The sequence below is a fragment of the Parus major genome, chromosome 7 (genome assembly GCF_001522545.3).
Source record: "Parus major isolate Abel chromosome 7, Parus_major1.1, whole genome shotgun sequence".
In the NCBI taxonomy this organism is placed as follows: domain Eukaryota; kingdom Metazoa; phylum Chordata; class Aves; order Passeriformes; family Paridae; genus Parus; species Parus major.
The window spans coordinates 18703848-18724032 of NC_031776.1; the positions used below are offsets into that span (position 1 = coordinate 18703848).

Below are 20185 nucleotides of genomic sequence, written 5' to 3' on the forward strand. Positions count from 1 at the left end.
AAACCATGAACAGATAGAACCTTAAGTATCCACCTATTATTTATGCCATCTTGCTTCTTTCTGGATAAGTTTTATCATTACTGTTAAGTACACATATTGCAGAAATGCCAATGGCTCTCTCTAAACAAAGCTGGCACTATATTCTGTCAGCACTTCACTACAGCTTAACCTTACTTTCCAGTCTGTATTCATAGCTGTCATTTGCATCCTATTTTGATAATTTATGCCACAAAGGAGCAATTCATCACCCATTATTATCCTATCCATGCCAGTATTTCATGGCATGCTTCAATTTTTCTACCTATTAAGTTCACCCAAATGTGCTGGCACCAGTGCAAGAGAGCGAGATCTTTCAGCTGAGTTACCGAAGAAGCAAAATATACCACCCAAATATGCCAGCTCTAAGGCTAATACAGCAATAATTTTTCCCAAGACGCCACAGCTGACAAGTTAATAACTACAACCCTTGCAGAAAAAAAGGTTGTTCTTCACTGATCTCAAAAATTAATAACTCTAAGGCCAGCAGCTGCTGGCAACAAAATGACTAGGTCTATCCATAATCTCATCATGCCTTGATTTATTTAACATTAAGGAACAAGGATTTTAGCTGTAAATACCAAAGAAAATACTTAAGCATTCTGACACTTAAATTCTTCTATTTAGTAAAGGGCCAACCAGTTTAAACAATTTATCTTTTGTCTTCTTTTTATTTAACAACCCAACTGCCTTTCATCTTTACTCCTTCATCTCAGACCGCCATCAGATTGTATGGCTAAATGCAGGGCTGTAAGGTCAGCACACTAACACCAGGTGACCTGTCTTAAAGGATCAGGCTGGTGGCCCAATAGTATAGAATCACAATGACATTATTTCTGAAAGCTTTTGACCACTAAAAATACCTGAAAAGTACAATCTGACTCCTTCAAGAGAATGAAGATTACTTTTATCATTAATTATATACTACCAATTTGTATAATTTTCTAATTCTCTACAAAAGTACTTGTGAAAAACAAAGGGGAAAATTTTTGAGAACATAGGCTCAACAAGACTCAAGAAGAGAACATGCATCCTTACATGCTCTCACAGAACTTCCTAAGGGTGCTGGGCTTTTCCTGGTTGCGTCTTTGTCGAAACCAACGTTGAATGCTGCGTACATCCCAGTCCAGCTGCTTGGAGAGGCCTTCCAGCCTTTTCTCATCTGGATGCTACAAAACAGAGAAGTACAAATATGATTTTCTTGCTCAACTGCATTAACACTTTAAATTCAGAGATGCTGTAATTTACTCTTGTCTTCTTACCAAGGCTGTCTGACACATGGACACACAGAATAATGTTCACAGAAATCTCTACTGACAGATTCCTGCCAGAATATATTTACAATGACAATTATTAACCTAGAAGGACAGACACTGTAATATGACATGCAGGTCCATTACTAATAAAAAGCTTTAAAGGGACAATGGTATTGAAGCTTGCTTGAAAACTTGGAAGTGAAGTTCAGCAGCCATAAAATGCCTTGCATTTCTGGAGCAGTGGCTCTTAAAAGCACCTCACTGCCTGCCACATACTAATACCTGTTCCACTCTACTACATCAGGATCTTTATCCTACCAACTGTTGCACTAGGAAAGATGGTCTGACTTACACAATTAAGAAGATAAATCCCATATTTGTGCATGATAATGTTAAAAATGAGGTTGTTAAATGAAGTGACAACTTCAAAAAGAAAATCACCTTGACAACAGGGAGAATCATTTTCTATAAAACTAAATACACACAAATATTCTCCAAAGCAGGAAATGTAGAAGTCTCATACCATTACTGTGGCTGCAAACCTGTGCAGAGGTAAGGCAAAAGAAAATGAGTCTGCCCTTAATTTGAAGAACAGTACAGGATAATTCTTCAGTCATACAGCAATTCTACGTGTTCAGTAAAGCATATGTACTACTTATATATTTCTCCTGATCACACAGTTTTTTAAATAAACAGAAAAATGGACAATCTGTTTTCTGGAACTTTAGCTTTATTTCTGCAAGCCAGATATATATATTGAATGAAGTACAAGAGCTCTTACAACAGAGAGCTTTAAATTTTTAATTGTTGCAAGACATAAACCAGCAGAACTACTTTTGAGCTGAAGTTGTGTCCATCACCCTCCAAGAAAACACAGGAAGGAGAGGGAAATGAAAGGATGAGACAAGAGAAGGTTGAAATATTTGCCATTCATCTCAAGTCAACCAAGGCCAGTTTTTCAATGGAAGATTAAGAAAAGCAATTTCTGTAACCTTAGAGAAATTAAATGTTTGCTGCAGCTCTTTGGAGTTTGACTAGAGTGAACTTCTGTACAAGATTCAAAAAAGGCAGGTAGCTAAATTGAGACAGTTTCTCTGAGAGCAGTAACCAGATTCTTGCAGAATGAATGCAGATACTTTCATTTGGAGCTCTTCACACTCACAGACTACCAGATTCTACAAGGAAATATTAAAAACAAACAAACAGCCCCACAACAAACAAAACCTAACCATTCTTCCTTCAGCTGAGTCTGTGTGAGAGTATATCCTGCAGCTTTCAGAAACAAGGCACACGCAATTCCCTCCCTGAAAACAGAACAAAAGTCATAGCAAGTGCCATGGTGATCTCTGGATAGTGTAGGACACACAAGCAAGACAGATCCACACCATATTTCACTGCCTGTGACACTGAACCCAATTTTTCCCTTTTTGACTTAAATTTTCTCTGAAGTTTACAGTGGTGCCCAGCTACAGCCTGGAGCCAAGGTGGGATTGGAAAGCTCCTGCAGAAGAATTTGGGATGCTTGAAAAGCATGGGCAGAAAAACAAACAGGTTAAGTCAAGATGTCATATGGTGAGAGATGTAGAGACAGATATGTAAGTTGTAGGGGAAAATCTTGTACAAAAAAGATATGCAAACTGTAAACAAAACATTATTTAGTCAGTTTCTCCCACTTTTCTATGTTTTTCTCCTGTAGCTAGGACACCAGCAAGATATGTCTTCCCTTAGAAGGAGTAGCTTAGAAGTTTCATGGAAAATTCAGTATCAATATTACTGGCTTGCAATGAGCCTTTTTTTTTTTTCTCAAAACCCCAATTATTTTGAACAAATTTATACAAAATAGATAAGAAGCAAAAACAGTTAGCAAAAAAAAATGTAGGTGGCCATATGGCATCTACAAAGTGTTTCTGTGACAATTTTTTTTGATTGAAAGCTTAAAGGAAACATCACAAAAGGATACACAACCACTCGAGCTGGCATATTAATGATATACCCAATATTTGATTTCTGATTTCAGGTGTAAAAATGCAGCACTGCATTTATCTGTTGGCTTTGCTTTGTTCAGACATAGTTTACAGTGCCACATCCCACTTCATAAGGTAAATATTTTAGTTAGACACACTACCTTTGTAATAGCTGTGAAAACCTTTTCCAGGATAGCATTAGGTTGAGCTTTCTGTGGTCCATTGGCTTGGACTTTGAGGCCTAAGGCACATGGTTTAGCAATGAACCTGTGAGAAACAGAAAAATGAGAGAAGAAAACAGGTGAAATCCTTCAGTTATTTACTTCATTACTGTCATCAATCAATGGCATGTGGTAAATGGGCAAGCATTATAACCCTGCCAGCAGAAACAGTACTCAGTTTTACAGCTCAAAAGCAAGCTCATATAGGCAATTACATCGCAAAGTAAGGAACAGCACTTTGAAGGATGAAAGGAACTCTGTGGAACACATGAAACAGAGGATTTTCTTTCATGTTGTGAAGAAAGAGATTGGAACAAAAGCATGAGAGGAATGCCTCCTAGAGAAGCACCAACTCATGAAAAGAGCAGGGCAGCTTGTAGAGATGGGGAGCATATAATATTATCCTCCAAACACAGCCTTTTTAAAAATCAGTTTCCAAAGCAGCTACTGCCTCAGGACTCCTTTAGCACAATGGAATTTCAGAATCATGAAAGGCAGCAAGCACTTAAGCTGCTCAGTCAATACTATTTTCTAAAAGCATAAAATTTACATGGTACAGAGACACAAGCAATACTCTTCTAAAGTATGAGGCTGTCCAAAATCGTAACACCAATCCCTAAGTTCTCTGAGACATCTTAAGAGTTGAATTGCATAGTTGGTATTACATATACTCAAAGACCACCACTCTACTCGCAAAAAATTATTTGTAACTCCGAGTCTAAATCTGGAATTCCCATTCCAAGATAAAAACTCTGTATAAGAATCACATTCATATCTGAACACTATGAACTTTTGCCACACTTGAACAATATAACACATGATTTCACTTAAAAGGCTTCTGTTTCCCAAAACTTCATTTACCAACATGGACCAAAACAACACTTGGTACTTAAGTAGTTTCAGATTCATCCAGCTGAATGACCACAAGCTATAAAAAATCCAGGAATTCTTACCCACACACAAGCCCCATTTTAAGCACTGTTATGAGCTACAACTGCTGTTTCTGCCTTGTTTAAGACAGCACAGCTGATTAAAGGGAATTAATTCCTAGGCAATGTTACAGCGGTTACAGCAATAGCATTTGGTAAAGAAAGATGGGATGGCCAGATCACCCTGTTTTCCTGGAGGAAAATTCTTAATATATTGACACTATTTCCATATGAAAGGCAATTATATAGCCTGAAATAAAGTTGGTGACTGAGAGTGGGAAGATAAATTTTCAAAAGCACACACAATGCATTAGTGATCTTACTATTCCTTCCTAGTGTGTTACAGAAGAAAAAAACAGTTATACTATGTAAAACTTTTCAAATCTAGATTGATTTCAGATTACAACCATCATGTTAGCCCTACAGCATCAACCAAATTGAAGACATTGTATCAGATGTAAATTTCCTGCTTTAGAGTTAAGAGCTTTGATGAATCTAGTTTTACTACTAAGATCAAGAAGGCAATCCAGCCTTCTGTTCATGAAAGAGAAGCATGTAAGCTCTGCACATGTTAGATGTAAACACAGTTTAATCAAGACACATTGGAAACCTGTATGTTAGTTAAAGCTGATTAAAGAAATGAGAAATGTATTCTAAAGTTGAACACAGACAATAACCAAATCAGTTCTGGCCATTGCTGCTAGCTGATAACCAGTAAGACAGCTGAAGAAGCCAATGGAATTTTATTTCAGAAGCTTACTTTGTTTCTAAATTCTATTCTATTCTCTATTCTTAAATCTAAAACACTTCATCATCACGTAACAACAGGGCTCAGAATTTAGCATCTATGTTTTGTATCAGAAAGCTGAAAAACAGACAGAAATTCAAGTCTTCATTATTAAAGACAATAAAAACAATTTCCTGAACAATAAGCCATAGAGCCAGACATGTCAATCCTTAAAAAAACAATAAAGGCGATGTCAATCAGTGTTAAAGCTAATTTTACAAAGCCATAAAAGGAAACATTTAAAAGTAGAGGGGCAGGGGAATGTTGTAGGCATGATGTCTTGAGAGTAAAAACAAATAAAATAAATAAAAGACAACTGCAGCAGCTTTATGCATTCATGGAGGAATCCAAGCTCAGCCTCCACCATTAACAGCAAGATAAGAGTCATTAAAAAACACAAAAATAAAAATTGTTTCAGATGGATTTTCTGTGCACTTGTTAAGTCAGTCTCCTCTGAAATAAGACAGGATTTGGGAGTTTTTTGCTTATTTGGAGGGTATGGGTTGCTTTTGTTTGGTTGGGCAGGGGGTTTTGTTTGCTTTGTGTTTTTGATGTTTTGTTTGCTGTTCTTTTAATAAAATACATCTTTCAACTTCTGTATTGCTTTTCTCCTTCTCCTGAGCGAAGAAATGTGAGAGCCATGATATAACTCCAGTAGAAAGGCAGTTCCCTAAACATGGTAATTTAAAAGGAAAAAAGCAGATAAAAAGTCCCAGTTAGAAAAAAATTCAACAAGAAGTAATTCCAACAAGTTTCATGATGAGCTGATCTTCATTTAAATCTAAGCAAACCAGCTGGGTTTGCTTAAATGACATTGTTGAAAATACATGTCATATTAATGAATAGCCTAGGTAAATCCAGGACAAATCACAGACCCAGTGGGCTTTTTTTTAACCTTTAAATCATAATATACATATTATACCCATTACCTAAAACAAAACACATTTTCTAAATACAAACATGAGCTTTTCTGCCTTTCTTGCTTATGTTTTTCAAATGCATGGGAGGAATGGGCACATGACTTAAAGCAGAGCCTATCCACAGTACACAGCTGGAAAACACAGGATTATCTTTATCAGCTATGTCAGTGATGAAGGGACAAGGAAAGCTACAAAAAAACCATCAAAGTCCTGCTAGGACACTCAAGAGAAAACAGTTTTAACTGAAACATTTTATACACCTGCAATACTGAACAGATTTGACCACTAATTCAAGTATGCATAAGCCAAGCTTTGTCCATGTGATTATTTTTCGTGGAACTTGTAAAATGTGATTTTTTTTTTTTTCATACAAAAACTTAACCAAATCAAGCTGTATTTTAGAGTATAAAAGTTGTTTTTCGAGACTACAATCGTAGAGTTCAAAGTAGTTTACTAAAGTAGAGTTCATTTATTAGGGTCCCAAACTTCACAGTTGTCATTAAAAGCACCATTAATATTTGACTCTTCTGTAATAATTTGATTTGTAAGTAAAAAAAAAATAAATAATGTTTGATACATGTACAAACTATGAGTGTTTTGCCAAATGCTGCACTTCTTAAAAGCACTGTTCATTTTTTCCATTTCTGCTAACACTGTGGTATTCAATTCCCTAAACAGTCTTAATGAAACCCATGGGACTATTTATTGCATAAGGTATTGCAATTAAGAGGGAGTAACTATTGTGAAAGAGTAAGGAGAATGGATTGAGTATATTGCCAGCTTTTCTCTTTAAAACATGGAAATCTGAACAAACACCACACTGATATCTCTTTTTTAATGGATTTCAGTACAGAGGAATTGAAAGCTGAATTACGCAGAAATTAAAGGACAAACACATTTTGCTGAATATAGCAATTCTATTCCATCTATTCTGAATCTAGAAAGGAAAGTCTAACAAACAAGAGAATGAAAATCAGAATTCAAGAACCTTTTTAAAGGCAGGTTCCTCCTTCACAGTCAGAAGCACCATGTAAGAAGCAGCCCAAGCCAAGGCAGAAGCCGCAGCTGGGTGAGTGCAGAGCACGGGCGCGGAAGGCACTGGGCCTCCGCAGGGCCCTGGCCAGCCCCAGCGGCCCCGGGCAGGCGCTGCCCGGCGATTTCCAGCCTGTCCTTCTCCACTCACTCATTTGTTCATTCGCCCAAACTTAAGAGATCAGCTTTTCTCTAGAAAGGAGTTGAAAACCCAATGATCCCAGGGTATAAAGAGAAACAGCAGTCTCACCACAAGTGTGTCAATTTAATCAAGAACCGTTTTGGGTTTCCTCAAGCAGGCACAATTACTTCATGAGGGAGCAGCCATCCCACCTGACCACCAATGCTGGGGAAAACAAAACCCCAAACCTGCAAGAATTAATTTGAAATGTTACCCCTCACAATTCTGGGAGGACGATGTGCATTTGCAATTGCAAAGTCTGTGTTAAATGTAACATGTAATCTTTGCCCTGAATCTGGCCAGACACAGATATATAAATCTTTAGTCATCTGGGGCACAGGGAATGTGCTTGTAGAGCCCTCTGACAGGATGTGAATGCAGTGTTTTCACACCAGCAGGTCACCTGCCATTTCTGAGCTGACCAGAGCAGCAGCCTTTTAGCAAATTCATGTCTAAGTTTCTCAGCAGCTCTGACGATATTTAAACCACCACAGAGCCCACAGCAGGTAAACAGGGATTACAGCTTTGGAAATTTTTAAACAGCCTTAAAGGTCTGTAAGAATTAACAAGGCTTTCCAAAGAGGGCCAAAAACCCCAGAAAAGCCAATCAACCAAACAAAAATTAAGCTAACAGCACTAATGAACAGTAGATTCATATAACTCACGCTCCTTTTAATGCAGGGAAAGAAAATAATGGCTTCTTCTAAACCATCAATTTAAGAAATACTCATGGTAAAATAATTGACCATGTAAGTGATACACATTAACCAATTATTTTTGCAAAAGGATAAGATTACCCATTCAACAGAACCAAAATCAAAACAAGGGTGGTTGATAGAGAAAAAAGGGTGTTTTACACCTCTGCACTTAAAACTGGCATATCTAAAATAAAGCCAGCATCAGAGGGAAGGATCTGCAAGCATCTTACCAGGGTCCAAATCCAGCAATAACTGACAAAGTAAGTTTAGGGGTATGGGTTTTTGTTTGTTTTTTGTTGTTGGTTTTTTTTAATGTGGTTTTTGTTTGTTTTAAATTTTTTTTATTTAGGCACATTTCATCCCACAAATTAGTAAACCTTTTCTTTTTTTTTTTTTTTTTTTTTTTTTTTTTTTTTTTTTTTTTTTCCCCTTGCAGTATTTTAAGCACAGAACATTTTTTCCCTGACTTAAGCAGCTTTACTTTGTGGCCAATTTCAATACAGAAGACCACTCAGAAATTTTCATTAGTGCAAGTGAGAAAAGCTATGCCAGTGCTTATTTCACACTTTCCTAAAAAATCTTGGCTAGTCACAGCTTAAACAATTATTAATTATTATTACATTATTAATTAATATTTATTATTATGCATGATATATTATATATTAATATATAATTGTTGTTGAATTATTTAAATTATTAAATAAATTAAAACACAGTCCCTTTTGTCATTCCTTTTTATCAAAAGTAGGTCACATTATGGACCAACAGACACAACTAATGGCCTGTTATTACATACCATCCGTCCCCTAACAATCTATTTTCTGAGAAGATAACTCAGCATGGCACAAAGGATCCACACAAAATCACTCTGGAGACTGCTCCTACATGACCTCTACTAACAGATAAAAAACATCATGAACCAAACAGGCAGGACCTTGGCTATGAAGTCCCCATTTACCCTAAGAATATGCAGGGGGTTTTAGCCTTTCACATCGACAAAAACATTTGAGTTAATTACCTATCAATGCACAATAGGGGTTGAGTCTCCTTGTCCTGTGCTGAGGATGCATCTATGTAGAATAATTACAAAAAAACTGTGGTGAATGTTAAGGTTTGCAGCATATCTGAGTCATCCCAAGAATAACTAGAGGATCTCCAGAGGTCCCTTCCCATCGCAACCACACTGCAATAACAAACTCTAGTTAAGTGGTCAGCTCTGATTACATACATACAGTATATGTGAAACAGGTAAAAACTCTCAGACACTGGCATAGTTCAAGTGGTGCTTGAATAAAAGGCTGCTCATGTTGCTAACACCAGCCAGCTGTGAGCTCCAAAAAACCCCAAAAAACAAACTATTCCTTGCCAATCAAATATGTCCATAAAATCTCATGATTTCCTATCAGCATACTTACAGATATCGGGGAAGGCAGTTAAACAAGAAAAAAATTCCTCTCTGTGCTAAAGATGTACACAAATCTGTTTTGAGGAATCTGGCTCCTTTTTTGAAAGAGTGATGCAAAGCAAATTTTCCCAGCTCATCTACTTTATGCTCACTAAACACAGATTATTCCAGGGATTTATGATTACAATTGTCTAACTTGTTGGACATTGCTTGCTGGTTTTAAACAGAAACAATCTAAATTTTCTCTAAGGCTGGATAAACGCAGAAGAGGCTTGTTTCTGAGCAGATGCTCAACCCATTTACTGCCACAACACTCAAAAACAATTGCTGAATCCATTTTGTTATTTTGGTATAGCTGACCTACTTAACTCAGAAGTTACGTGTACTAGCAATAATTAAAATAAAATAAACAAAACCCCCCACAAACCCCAGAAAAATCTTAATAGTCCTAGAACAAATCCAGTAGATATAGAGGGTTGTCCCTTCAGTATACCTATCCCAGAAGTGGTTTATGTTTCACAACAACTTATGTTACAGAAAGTCCAATAGGATACAATGTCTGAAGCACAGGCAGGGGTCTTAATGGAGAAAATCTCATCCAAAATATATGTACACAGGAAAGTTAACTTCACTGAAATTTTTGGGATGTGCTGAAAAATGGGCCAGAACTCCCACAATGAAAGCTTTTCAAAGGAATCCATCTGCCCAAGCAAAAAGCCAAGCACACAACTCTGTATGTCAGCAAGAGCCTTCTCACACAGAGCATCCCAATCACTGTCTCAGGGGGCAGTGCAAAGGACAGCACAGAGCCAACCCTTCCAGGGGACCTATTCCAAACCCTGCTGAAATGACTTCAGAAAAGCACACATATGGACCTGCCTTTCATCTGAGATGTTCAATGCTTTTCCTTCTCTTCTCTTTTCTCCTCTCATAGAGATCCATTGGCTGTTATTCCCACACCGGCATCATCATCCCAATACCTCACATCAAATTATACAAACTAAACACTATATGGTACATTCTACATGGGTTTCCAAAAAAACAAAAGCTAAGGTAAAAGGTAGTTGTGTAAAAAATCAGATCTGGTATCTGTATTTCAGCTTTCAGACTTACTGGTTAGTACAGAGCAAACCCACAGAATTTTTAAGCAAATAAAACAAATTATACTTATCACTCAACAGCAGTATTAGGAAATGCTTTGTCCTAACAGAGTTATTCTTAAGAAACACAACTGATATGACTGACCCATGCCTTTCTTTCAATTACTGTAAAACTATTTCATCTTTGCAGTGGATTTCTCACATTTATATTGTCCTGCCTTTTTGACTGAATATACACATCTAAAGGACACATTTCCTCATGATGCAAAGTTAAAAATACTCCAGTTTTCTGGAGATTTTGATCCAATAACAAAAACCACGACCATTTGGCTTGAACTACCTTGTGCTAGCTCCCATCACAAGCTGCAGGCCAGACCCCACTGATCACTGACCCAATTCCTGATCCTTCTCACACACCCTGCTAAACCTTTGTGCCCCACAGAGATGGAAAATCTATTTAATCCTTTCTCTGGGTTAGTTCATAATGGGTCTGACTCATGCAGGGGGTGTTTGGCCACCAGTATGGGACCACCCCAGCCCATCCTCTACTACCAGTGCTCCAACTGCTTTTCCAGTCAATGTTACTACAAAAATGGGAAACAAATAAGGCCAGCACTTTACAAACAGAAGTAGTCCTATTTTCCAAATATGGAGGCAATTTTTTGTAGTATACGTATGCATAAAGTTATTAGCATTTCAGTTTCTTCTTAAACTCTAAGACTGAAGCCAGAGGGAACTACATGCTCCAGAATAGCAACAAGCACTGCACATATGTAGACAAAGGTCACAAATAAATATTTTTGCAGCCAGCTGTCTAATTCTTTCTTTCTTTGTAATCTCTAAAAATAAAGTTTAGTCACTCTGTAACTTTCCAAGCATAGATCAGTGAGAAGGAGAAGGGACAGAAGGGGAGATAGACTCCAGTCCTTCCACCTCTCACACATGCTGCCCTCCACCAGCATCACCAAGGCTGTAGAAGGTATGGGCAATACAATTCTGAAGGTATCACTCTCACCCTTCTTGCACTAAAATCAGGACACACGAGTCAGGGTCAATGGTAAAATTCAGTCTCCAAAATTGTAGCCCACTGCTAAAGGTCAGTGAAGACAAAAATATTCTCCCAACTTCTAGAAAGTTGTGGCTTAGGGACTTTTTAGACCAAAAAAGGCATCTTTGCACATAGCAGTCCCCAAAGAGCTGACCCTTCCTCCCCAGGCTGCACCAGTAGTTCATTGAGCCTGTGAAAACTTTCCACAGTCTGTGGCAGAGCTCCCCTGTGTAAATTCAGACTCTGTGGAGATAACCATCCCACTTCATTTTGAACTCACTGCTGGCAAGTTTTGGTTTTGCTATTTCTTGCACTGGATAAAAATGATCAGTCAATCCCAAAGCATCCTTTGTCACTCCTGACACTATAGATTTCGTACTCCCCTCTGCCACCTTCCAAAATACAGAGCTGTTATGTCACTTCATTTCAGCAAGTGTGGGACAACCAAAGAAAAGAACCAACCATAAAACATCTATATAGGAAAAGACACATGGTCTATATGGAATTTGATGCTAGACAGGGAAAAGGGCGGGAAGACAGCGCAGAAAGAGAGCGCAGAAAGAAAGACTGACAAATTAATTGTTAAATTGCACTAGGTTACCCTAATACAATGACACTGTTCTAATCCTCCAGGCCCTGCAGCATTACTTTATCTTTTACTTTGGTCACATCTTTAACATGTGAGCAAAAAAAAAAAATAAAAAAATCGTGACCAATCCCCACGTCTACAGTAAAGGAACAGCGAAGGCATGCCATCCACTGGCCTCTTGATAGGTACACACTCTTGTAGTGCTTGGAAAATCTCAAAAACCAGCTCAGATGGACCTCTTTCAAGAAGTAGTTTCCTCCTGCATTGTATGATCATTAAATACCACATGGAGTGATCAAAACATTCAACAAAGACAAAAAGCAACTAGGCCTCACTAGCTTCCAAGTTCTCCTGTACATTTTCACGTTTTTATTCTATCACCAAATATTCTTAAAGCTTTCTTGTGTGATTGCCAGCTCAGCAGGACACTTTTTCAGAAAGGCAGGGAAGCAATCTGGAAGGCATTGGAAGGCAGCTGCAGCTCTGTATATAGAAGTGCAGTACACCCAGCCCTCCAAATGAGTTTACTGACCCTCTGACCCTAACTTGGGGAGCTGGGGAAACTAATGCCCACCAGAGCGCAGGAAATACTACACTGCAGTTTGAAATGCAGAGCCTTATGTTTCTGCCTTCCGCTCTAAGGCCATCCCAAAGCAAAACTTGTCATCACAGGCAAACAATGAGTCTTGCATGCAAAAAGCTCAAAACACAGCTGACAGCATCTCTTTGTACTCCTAATGCATGATAAAACAATTAGTGACCGGACAAAACAGTGCAAGAGCAAATCCTATTAACAAATAATAGGATTTGTTAGCAGATCATCCAAATGACACTTTGGAAACGACTCCCTGGGCAGCTGCAGCCAGAAACCTCAGCCAGGGAAGGGAGCCATGCCATGGGATGCACTGATGAGCTGAAGAGCTACCAGTCATCAGAGGAGCTCACCGTGTGACAACAGTGCTGGCCCACTGGTTTTCACAGCATCTGAACACGTTGCAGCATGTGTCAAATTAATGAAAAGAAGTAATCTCATATCTTCGGTATTTCTGCATTATTTACTTTGGATCCATAAGCAAGTATATTTTCTACATCAAAACACACAAGAAACTGTTGCAATCATATTTTCTTTTAGCTCATTACAAGAATTTTGTCAGCAGCTTTGCACACTATAATTTCAAATGACACCTGACTACAGGATCCTGACTAAAACATGGTTCCCTAATAGTATTGCAACATAAACGCTCACCTCTACCAGCAGAAATTGAAGGAAAAAAAAATAAAATTGACCAGATGGGTTCTTGAGGAAGCCTGACCTGACACTATAATGCTGTCCCCCAGTGGTTGCTATTAGGTGCCACAAATAAGTGGTGCTAAGACAGCAACAGAAAAGGTGGCATTTTACTATTAAGAGTTTGAAAAAAAGGAGAAGAAAGGTGCCCCATGCTGAAAACTAGACAGAGCACCTATCTGCCCTGGCTGGACACAAACTACGTGTAAGATAATAGTTATTCAAAAGCTTCAAGTGGAAAGTATTTATTACTCTTTGTATTCCCGTTTAGGGTGTCATAAGCCTTTTCATCTCTTTTGGATCATTAGGGCCGTCTTGTTTTTTTATTTGTTTTTAAACCCACCACAGTGCATGTTGCTTGGAATGAAAACCAAAACTGAGAACCCATATGAGTTATATCATAATAGAAGATTTTTACACAATTGTAGATTGTTAGTTGTATTTTTTTAATGGCAAGAAACATAATTTCTAGGGTTAGTCATCAAATAATTCTTGTTTAAGAGTATAACTAAAAAGGAAAAAAAAATTCCCTTCTAACAAGCTCTGACGGCAATGTCTGGGTGCAGTTTGAGCAAAGCAGCAGTGAACATGCTTCTGAAGGCACAGACAAAGCTTGTCCAACCTCCAAAACCCTCCCAGCAGAACATAAGACAGGAACACACTGCTGTGTTTGGGATCAGCTCTTCCACAGATCTCCAGAGCTCTTCCCACTGCTCTGGCTATTGCAGTAAACTAAGCATTCTCGTGCACATGGACAATTACGAGGCAGCTCGGCCAAAAAAGCACAAAGTCTATCCAGAATGTTATCTAGGTTGTTCATCTGACAACTCAAATGGAAGCGACAGCCAGTCTCTCACCCAGCTGGGTTAGAGATTAGCCATGTGTAATATTCTGCACTTGAACTTTGGAATGCTGTACACTTGGCAAGAGGACAAAGAAAGGAGGAGATGGAACAGGGAGGAGAAATACCAAGGCAGGAATTACTGCAAGACTCTTTTTGAAGGCCTGCCCATAACAGTCTATTTACCCAGGCAGATGCAGATATTATAAACGTATAGGCCACCATATGCACTTGGCCAGTGTGCTGCCAAGACCCTCACACTTCCCTGTTACATACACTCCAAAGCACTCAGCATGCACATCTGCACAGTGCCTGAACTGCTGCAAGCACTGAGCACATGGTAATTACCAACTTCACAGAGAATTACAGACCAAACTCTTGTCTTCCCTTGAGAACGAATTAGACATGATGTCTACATCCAAGATACACGACCAAGTACCTCAACCCAAGACTATAGCTCAGAACGGGACTGGGAATGTCAGGCCAGCAGATGCAATGCCAAAGAAAGACACTCAGAGAAGCTCCAGTGAACAGGCACCTCCTTTCAGCTCCTGGGCTGGAAGTCACTTTCTTGACGTGCGTATCAGCCACCATCCCCTAGAGAAATGTTACTGACACAACCTGGCTCCCAAAAAGCATGACTGCTGACTCCACCAGCTACAGCCAGGCACACAAAGAAAAGCAAAAGTCTTCAGAATATACCCGGGATTATGGTATAATTGCAATTTTTCCTTTAGAATGGGAAACAGTGATAAAATTACTCAATTGCAAGATCAGCTTCTACCTATAGGGATATCCTTCCAACTTCAGAGAGAAGCACTTGCAAACCAAAGGGGGGAGGAGGGATGATGAATAGTGTTACACCAAGGTCACAGCAGCACGTACCCATTTCCAAGCCTAATGCAGGACAATATTGTTGACTGGCATATACAGGCTGGTTAAGGGAGGAGTTCCCATGAAGCCTACAGAACCTCCCTTTTTTGGGAGCACCACCTTTGCTTTGCTCTTTCCCCATCACTGCAGTCCCCTCCTTGCCAACTGAGAGCTGCAAACTCTTGCCCTTTTTAAGGGCCTGTCCAAACAATCCAACACTATAGCCAGTACAATAAGGGAGCAGAGATCACAAGCAAACAGTGAGAAACTGCAAAGCAGCAAAGAGCCATATTCCAGGGCATTGCCTACAGCACAATGAGAGAGCCTCAGGGCAGAGAGATAGGAAGCCAAGCTGTAAACAGCAGGGATGGGTTTATGCAATCTCCTGATACAGTTTCAGCTGTATCTCACAACAGCTTCAGGAACAGAAGTTAGTTTCCTGGTTTTCAATTTGTTATGGTTTTCCTGTAGCAGATGCAAGTGGCTCAAGAACCAAGCCAGTTATTAAGAAATGCAGAACAAGTAAGAAATCTCTAGCTGGCCAACACCAGAGCCGTGTGTTCAGTTAATCAAGCCCTCTAGAAGGAATCTGTGATCGAAAGGAAGAAAAACACTTTACATAAACCTATTCAGCAACTGAATATCCCCCTCAATGTCTGTTGTAATGTTTATTCAGAGCATCTGGAGGATAAAAACTCTAGTCAAAGCCTGTCATGAATCCCCATGCTGCTGCAGAACTGAGTATTAATCCCTGGTGCTTCACTGCTAAATAAGGGAAGAAAAATAAACAAACAAGCAAACCAAGAAAAGGCCAGGTCAAGTAGTATAAATAGATAGAAGAAGGCCAAATTATTAGTTTAGAGATGCTATCAAAAACTTTAAAACAAAAGTTTTTCAACCTCCTTTAGCTTTGTGTACCATATAACTCCTATGCGAAGTACAGAGTGAGCGTATTTCACATACGCAGTAATACTGCAGGCAGGAGCAAGCATGTAATGTCATGCAGGAGAAGATGGAGCAGCAGGGCAGAAAGCAGCAAACAGCAATTCACCTTCAGAAGTAGTTGCCTTCCCTTACTTCCTCACCACACATGCATATTTCGTGACAACGATAACAAAATTTTACATTTTAACACACCAGATTTGAACATTCAAAACTAATGCAGCTGTTCACATAGGGGAAAAAAAATAAAAGCTCTTCTAAAGCAGCAGATTTACAATTGAGTCTGTCTGCACAGCCATGCAGATTGAAAAAAACTAGGTCAAATCTTCTGCTAGTCAACCTCACTGCCAGTCCTCCCCAGCCCTCCTCCCCTTTAGATTTCAGCAGTTATTGAAGGAATCAATTAACAGACCTGTCATGCAGGTATCAAATTGCTTCTACTTGGTAAATATCAGGGGGGTTATCTGTGCATCTACAGATGGAAGAGGGAAAAATTAAATCATTATAGTCTTTCCTATTCACAAATGCTAATCCTAGAGCACATGTACTCAATGCTACTAGGGTCCATTAGCAATCAAACAAATGATACATAGATGTAGGAAATGATGAAAATAGATGTAGAAGGAAAGGGGCAAGAGACAGACAAATATAGGCTAGAAAGAGACAAAAATAGAGGAATTGCTGTGCTTTCACTTTTTCTATGCTTGCAGCAAAACCATAATAGCATCTGCTGCTTTTAATGACATCTTGCTAGTGTATTTTGTACAGCTTCATGGTGAACAGTTTTAGAAATCTCATAAGTATCTCCATTTTGACACTAAATTTCAAAGAGAAACTATAATACTAGGTTTATGTCTACTCATCACCCTCTCTATGTTTAAACAATTCTTGTCTGTATAAAAGGACTCATACACTGGAATTCATACACTCACTGTCACAAAGGCATTAAGTGGGTTTTTAAATCTTCATAAAATGTAGGGACCAAGTCAGTCCAATTGCCGCTTACTCATTTTTATTAATTTCTCTCCTCTTGCAGAGACAGAAGGGATTCTATTTCATTATCATAAAAAAAAATAAAAAAATGCCATTTTGTATCAGGCAAATACTAAAACAAATCACTCTTGAACCCTATTTCCACTACATGCAATATGCTACCTGACAAGTTCTTGCAAGAAAGTGAAGAAATCAACTTCCTGACTTACTGCAGTGATGGCCAACCAACTGGTTTGGCAAGCCACATACCACAACCTCCATACGGTTGAATGCCACAGGGTCACAGGACATTGACTGACAGCTGAAGGCTGGGGTGGACCGGTCCCAACTCTTACTGGCAAGCATCTCCTCTAACCAATGTGGTAACAGCAGCCTTATGTGCTGCTGCTGCTGCTGCTGCTGATACTGCCTTCCGTGTGAGAAGGGCTGGGACAGCAGCCAAGGGACTCCAGTGGTGGGAAAGCGAGTGCTAGGGGCAGAGGGAGGGTGCTGCTGTTAGACAGGAAAGCCTCGCTCATTTTCTTTGATGGAAATGAATGACCATTGTGGAATGTGACACGTGCAGATCTGGCTGGAAAAATTCACAACCAGTCTTGAGCCATATTAGTTCAAATCAATGGAAATCATGAATGAAATTATGAATTTCACTCTCCACACAGGTGCTATGCAGAGTTTCTATTGTGCTGCTAAAGCCTTTTTCTCTCACCAGCAAACCCAGGACTATCACAGACCACCCAGAAACGCCATTTGGATCACAGTATACAGCTGAGTAGCAGACTACACCGACTGCATCCTAAATTCTAGAATGTGCACAGGGAGCCTTTGTCTTTGATTTTTTCAATTTATTTTATTTTTATTTTTTTTTTACTTTTATCATTCCTGGCCTTGGCTAAATTCCTTTGAAAGTAGGCTATGCTACATACACATAACTCATTTAACCAGCCCCATTTAGCCTTTGCTTCTGAGCAGTATCTTATCTATAGCAGTTACAGCTGAACTTTCATTGGCTTGAATAATTTTTCACTCTTAATTCAGCAAGCCACGAACAATTATTGCTTCAGTGCTTTAGATAAACAACTATGGAAGAAAACTATCCTGAAGAAAACTTTTGGGCTGATTGGTTCATGTTTGTTTCATTAGGTTTTTTGACAGTGACACATTTAGAGGGGGACGTGAACCCAGAAAGGTATTAGGAATTTGAACCCTCTGTAGAATGTACACTGGATCAGAAGGTAAGCAAAGAAATGGCAGTTATGGAATTGAGGTAAATACGAGGAGCTGACAAAGTAAGGTAGGAAAAACAAGCTTTTATAATAGAATTGACAAACTAAAAACATTCTGGAACCATTACATTGTCAGGTAGCAACATTTAGCTTACTCAGTTTTGAAGCCTGTACTAATACTCAGTATTTCTTCTTGAGCTCTGCTGTGCATGATGGTCTAAACCAGATCTGCTTCTACAAAAATGCAAAGCTCATTTTGTGTTAATCCTTTGAAGAGTGGTGAGATAGTATATATGCATTTATCTAAATGATACTTCCTTCATCTTTCATTTTAAATACTGCCCCACAATGAGAAACACTGTCTGAGATTCAGAAAGGTGTTTTTTTCACTATCCTGTTCAATAGATAAATTGTACAATAACTTGAGAAACTTCATTTGCATTAGTATGGTTTTTCGTTCTGCAAATCAATCAGAAACTGGTGCTATTCTTTAATGATGTCTAACAGACCAACACTGTCAGCTAGGTTTTCTTCCTATATGATGTCAAGTGTATTTTTACTTCTAAAATAATGGCTGAAATTACAAATATTAAGCTGGAAATTATTTTTTCCTTAATTTATTAAAAAGCTACTCAAACTAATGTTTTATACAATTTAACAGTAGCTCTCAAGAACATTCAAACTTTCAAGTAAAGAAAGTGATTTTTTTTCAATTGTTTAAATACCTTCTGTTAGATCATTAATGTATCTTATGACTGACAGTCTAATAACAACAGAAGATCTCCTTTATGAAATCGGTTTTTCTCAGTAAGCAAACAGAATTTGCAGATTTTTTTCCTTAAGCCTCCGTTATTGGGAAAATATCTATGAGTCTCTATGTTTCAGAGAATAGCTCTTGTCCTTTATTGGGTTTCTTGCCATAATGAACATCTGCTCACTCTATAAATTAATTGCTCAAAACATCTTGTGCTTCTAGATGATCCAGGCAAACATAACTGTTCTGGGTTACTAGAGAACATTACCATTTTTCTCACACACACAGGCACACATCCTCCCTTACAGCACACCATTAAACAAGAACAATTATTTGGCATTATCCTTAATGTCATAAAAGAAACTTTTAGTCCTAATCAGGTTGTAAGAGTAGCGCACTATTAGGTTTCCAAGATGATTTAAGCAGATTTTGTACTGTGATAACTTAAGAACATGAAGGATGCCTTGCCTGGCCGATTGGAAATGTTCTTGATCTTAAAATCAAGAATCCTTTTATCGGTCCTGATGAAATCCCAGAATCCTTTGCCAACAGCAGAGTTTGTCAGGCAGTTGCAATGGGCAAAGAAAAGTCCACTTTAGACAATTCATTGCAAATAACAATATCTTTCTTGCAAAAGGCCCAACAGACTCAAATTTCACCAACTTGCTCCATGCTCAAGGTCTCCCATTGTTCTTGGCGATACTGAAGTTTGTCACCTCAGCTCTAACTCCTCTGTTCTTGGAACTCTCAGCTCCCCAATCAGAAATTGGCTCATTTTAATATTGTTTTTAACCTCTACAGATGCAAATCACTTTCCCCAATGACACTTAACATAAGTCTCCTTTATTTCCTTTCAGTTGCTTTTCAGACCAGTTCCTGGTCTCACTGAACATCCAGGGTTCTGGTGAATGACAATGATCCAATCTATTACTAAGATCTTCCAGAAATAACAGAACCTTCACTTTCCAACCAAACCTGGAAGGATGTTATTGACTTAATTTGGAAAGAGAAGAAAGGGTGCTGTCCTTCCCAAATAACAGATTTCTAGATGTTATCAGAAGATATAAATAGATACCAGTCCATAGTAATTTTGGGTCACATTACA

The 20185-nt window shown here is 38.6% G+C and overlaps 1 protein-coding gene across 2 annotated transcripts in view; it reads right to left on the reverse strand.

Moving 5' to 3' along the window:
• Positions 1–20185, reverse strand: part of CERS6 (ceramide synthase 6) — a 100073-nt gene that overhangs the window by 64454 nt on the left and 15434 nt on the right. For both annotated transcript variants that reach the window (XM_015634272.3, XM_015634271.3), the window contains exons 2-3: positions 3418–3523; positions 1075–1205 (exon numbers count right to left, since the gene is read on the reverse strand). In XM_015634272.3, the coding sequence (XP_015489758.1) occupies positions 1075–1205; positions 3418–3523 (237 nt within the window). The remainder of the gene's footprint in view (positions 1–1074; positions 1206–3417; positions 3524–20185) is intronic.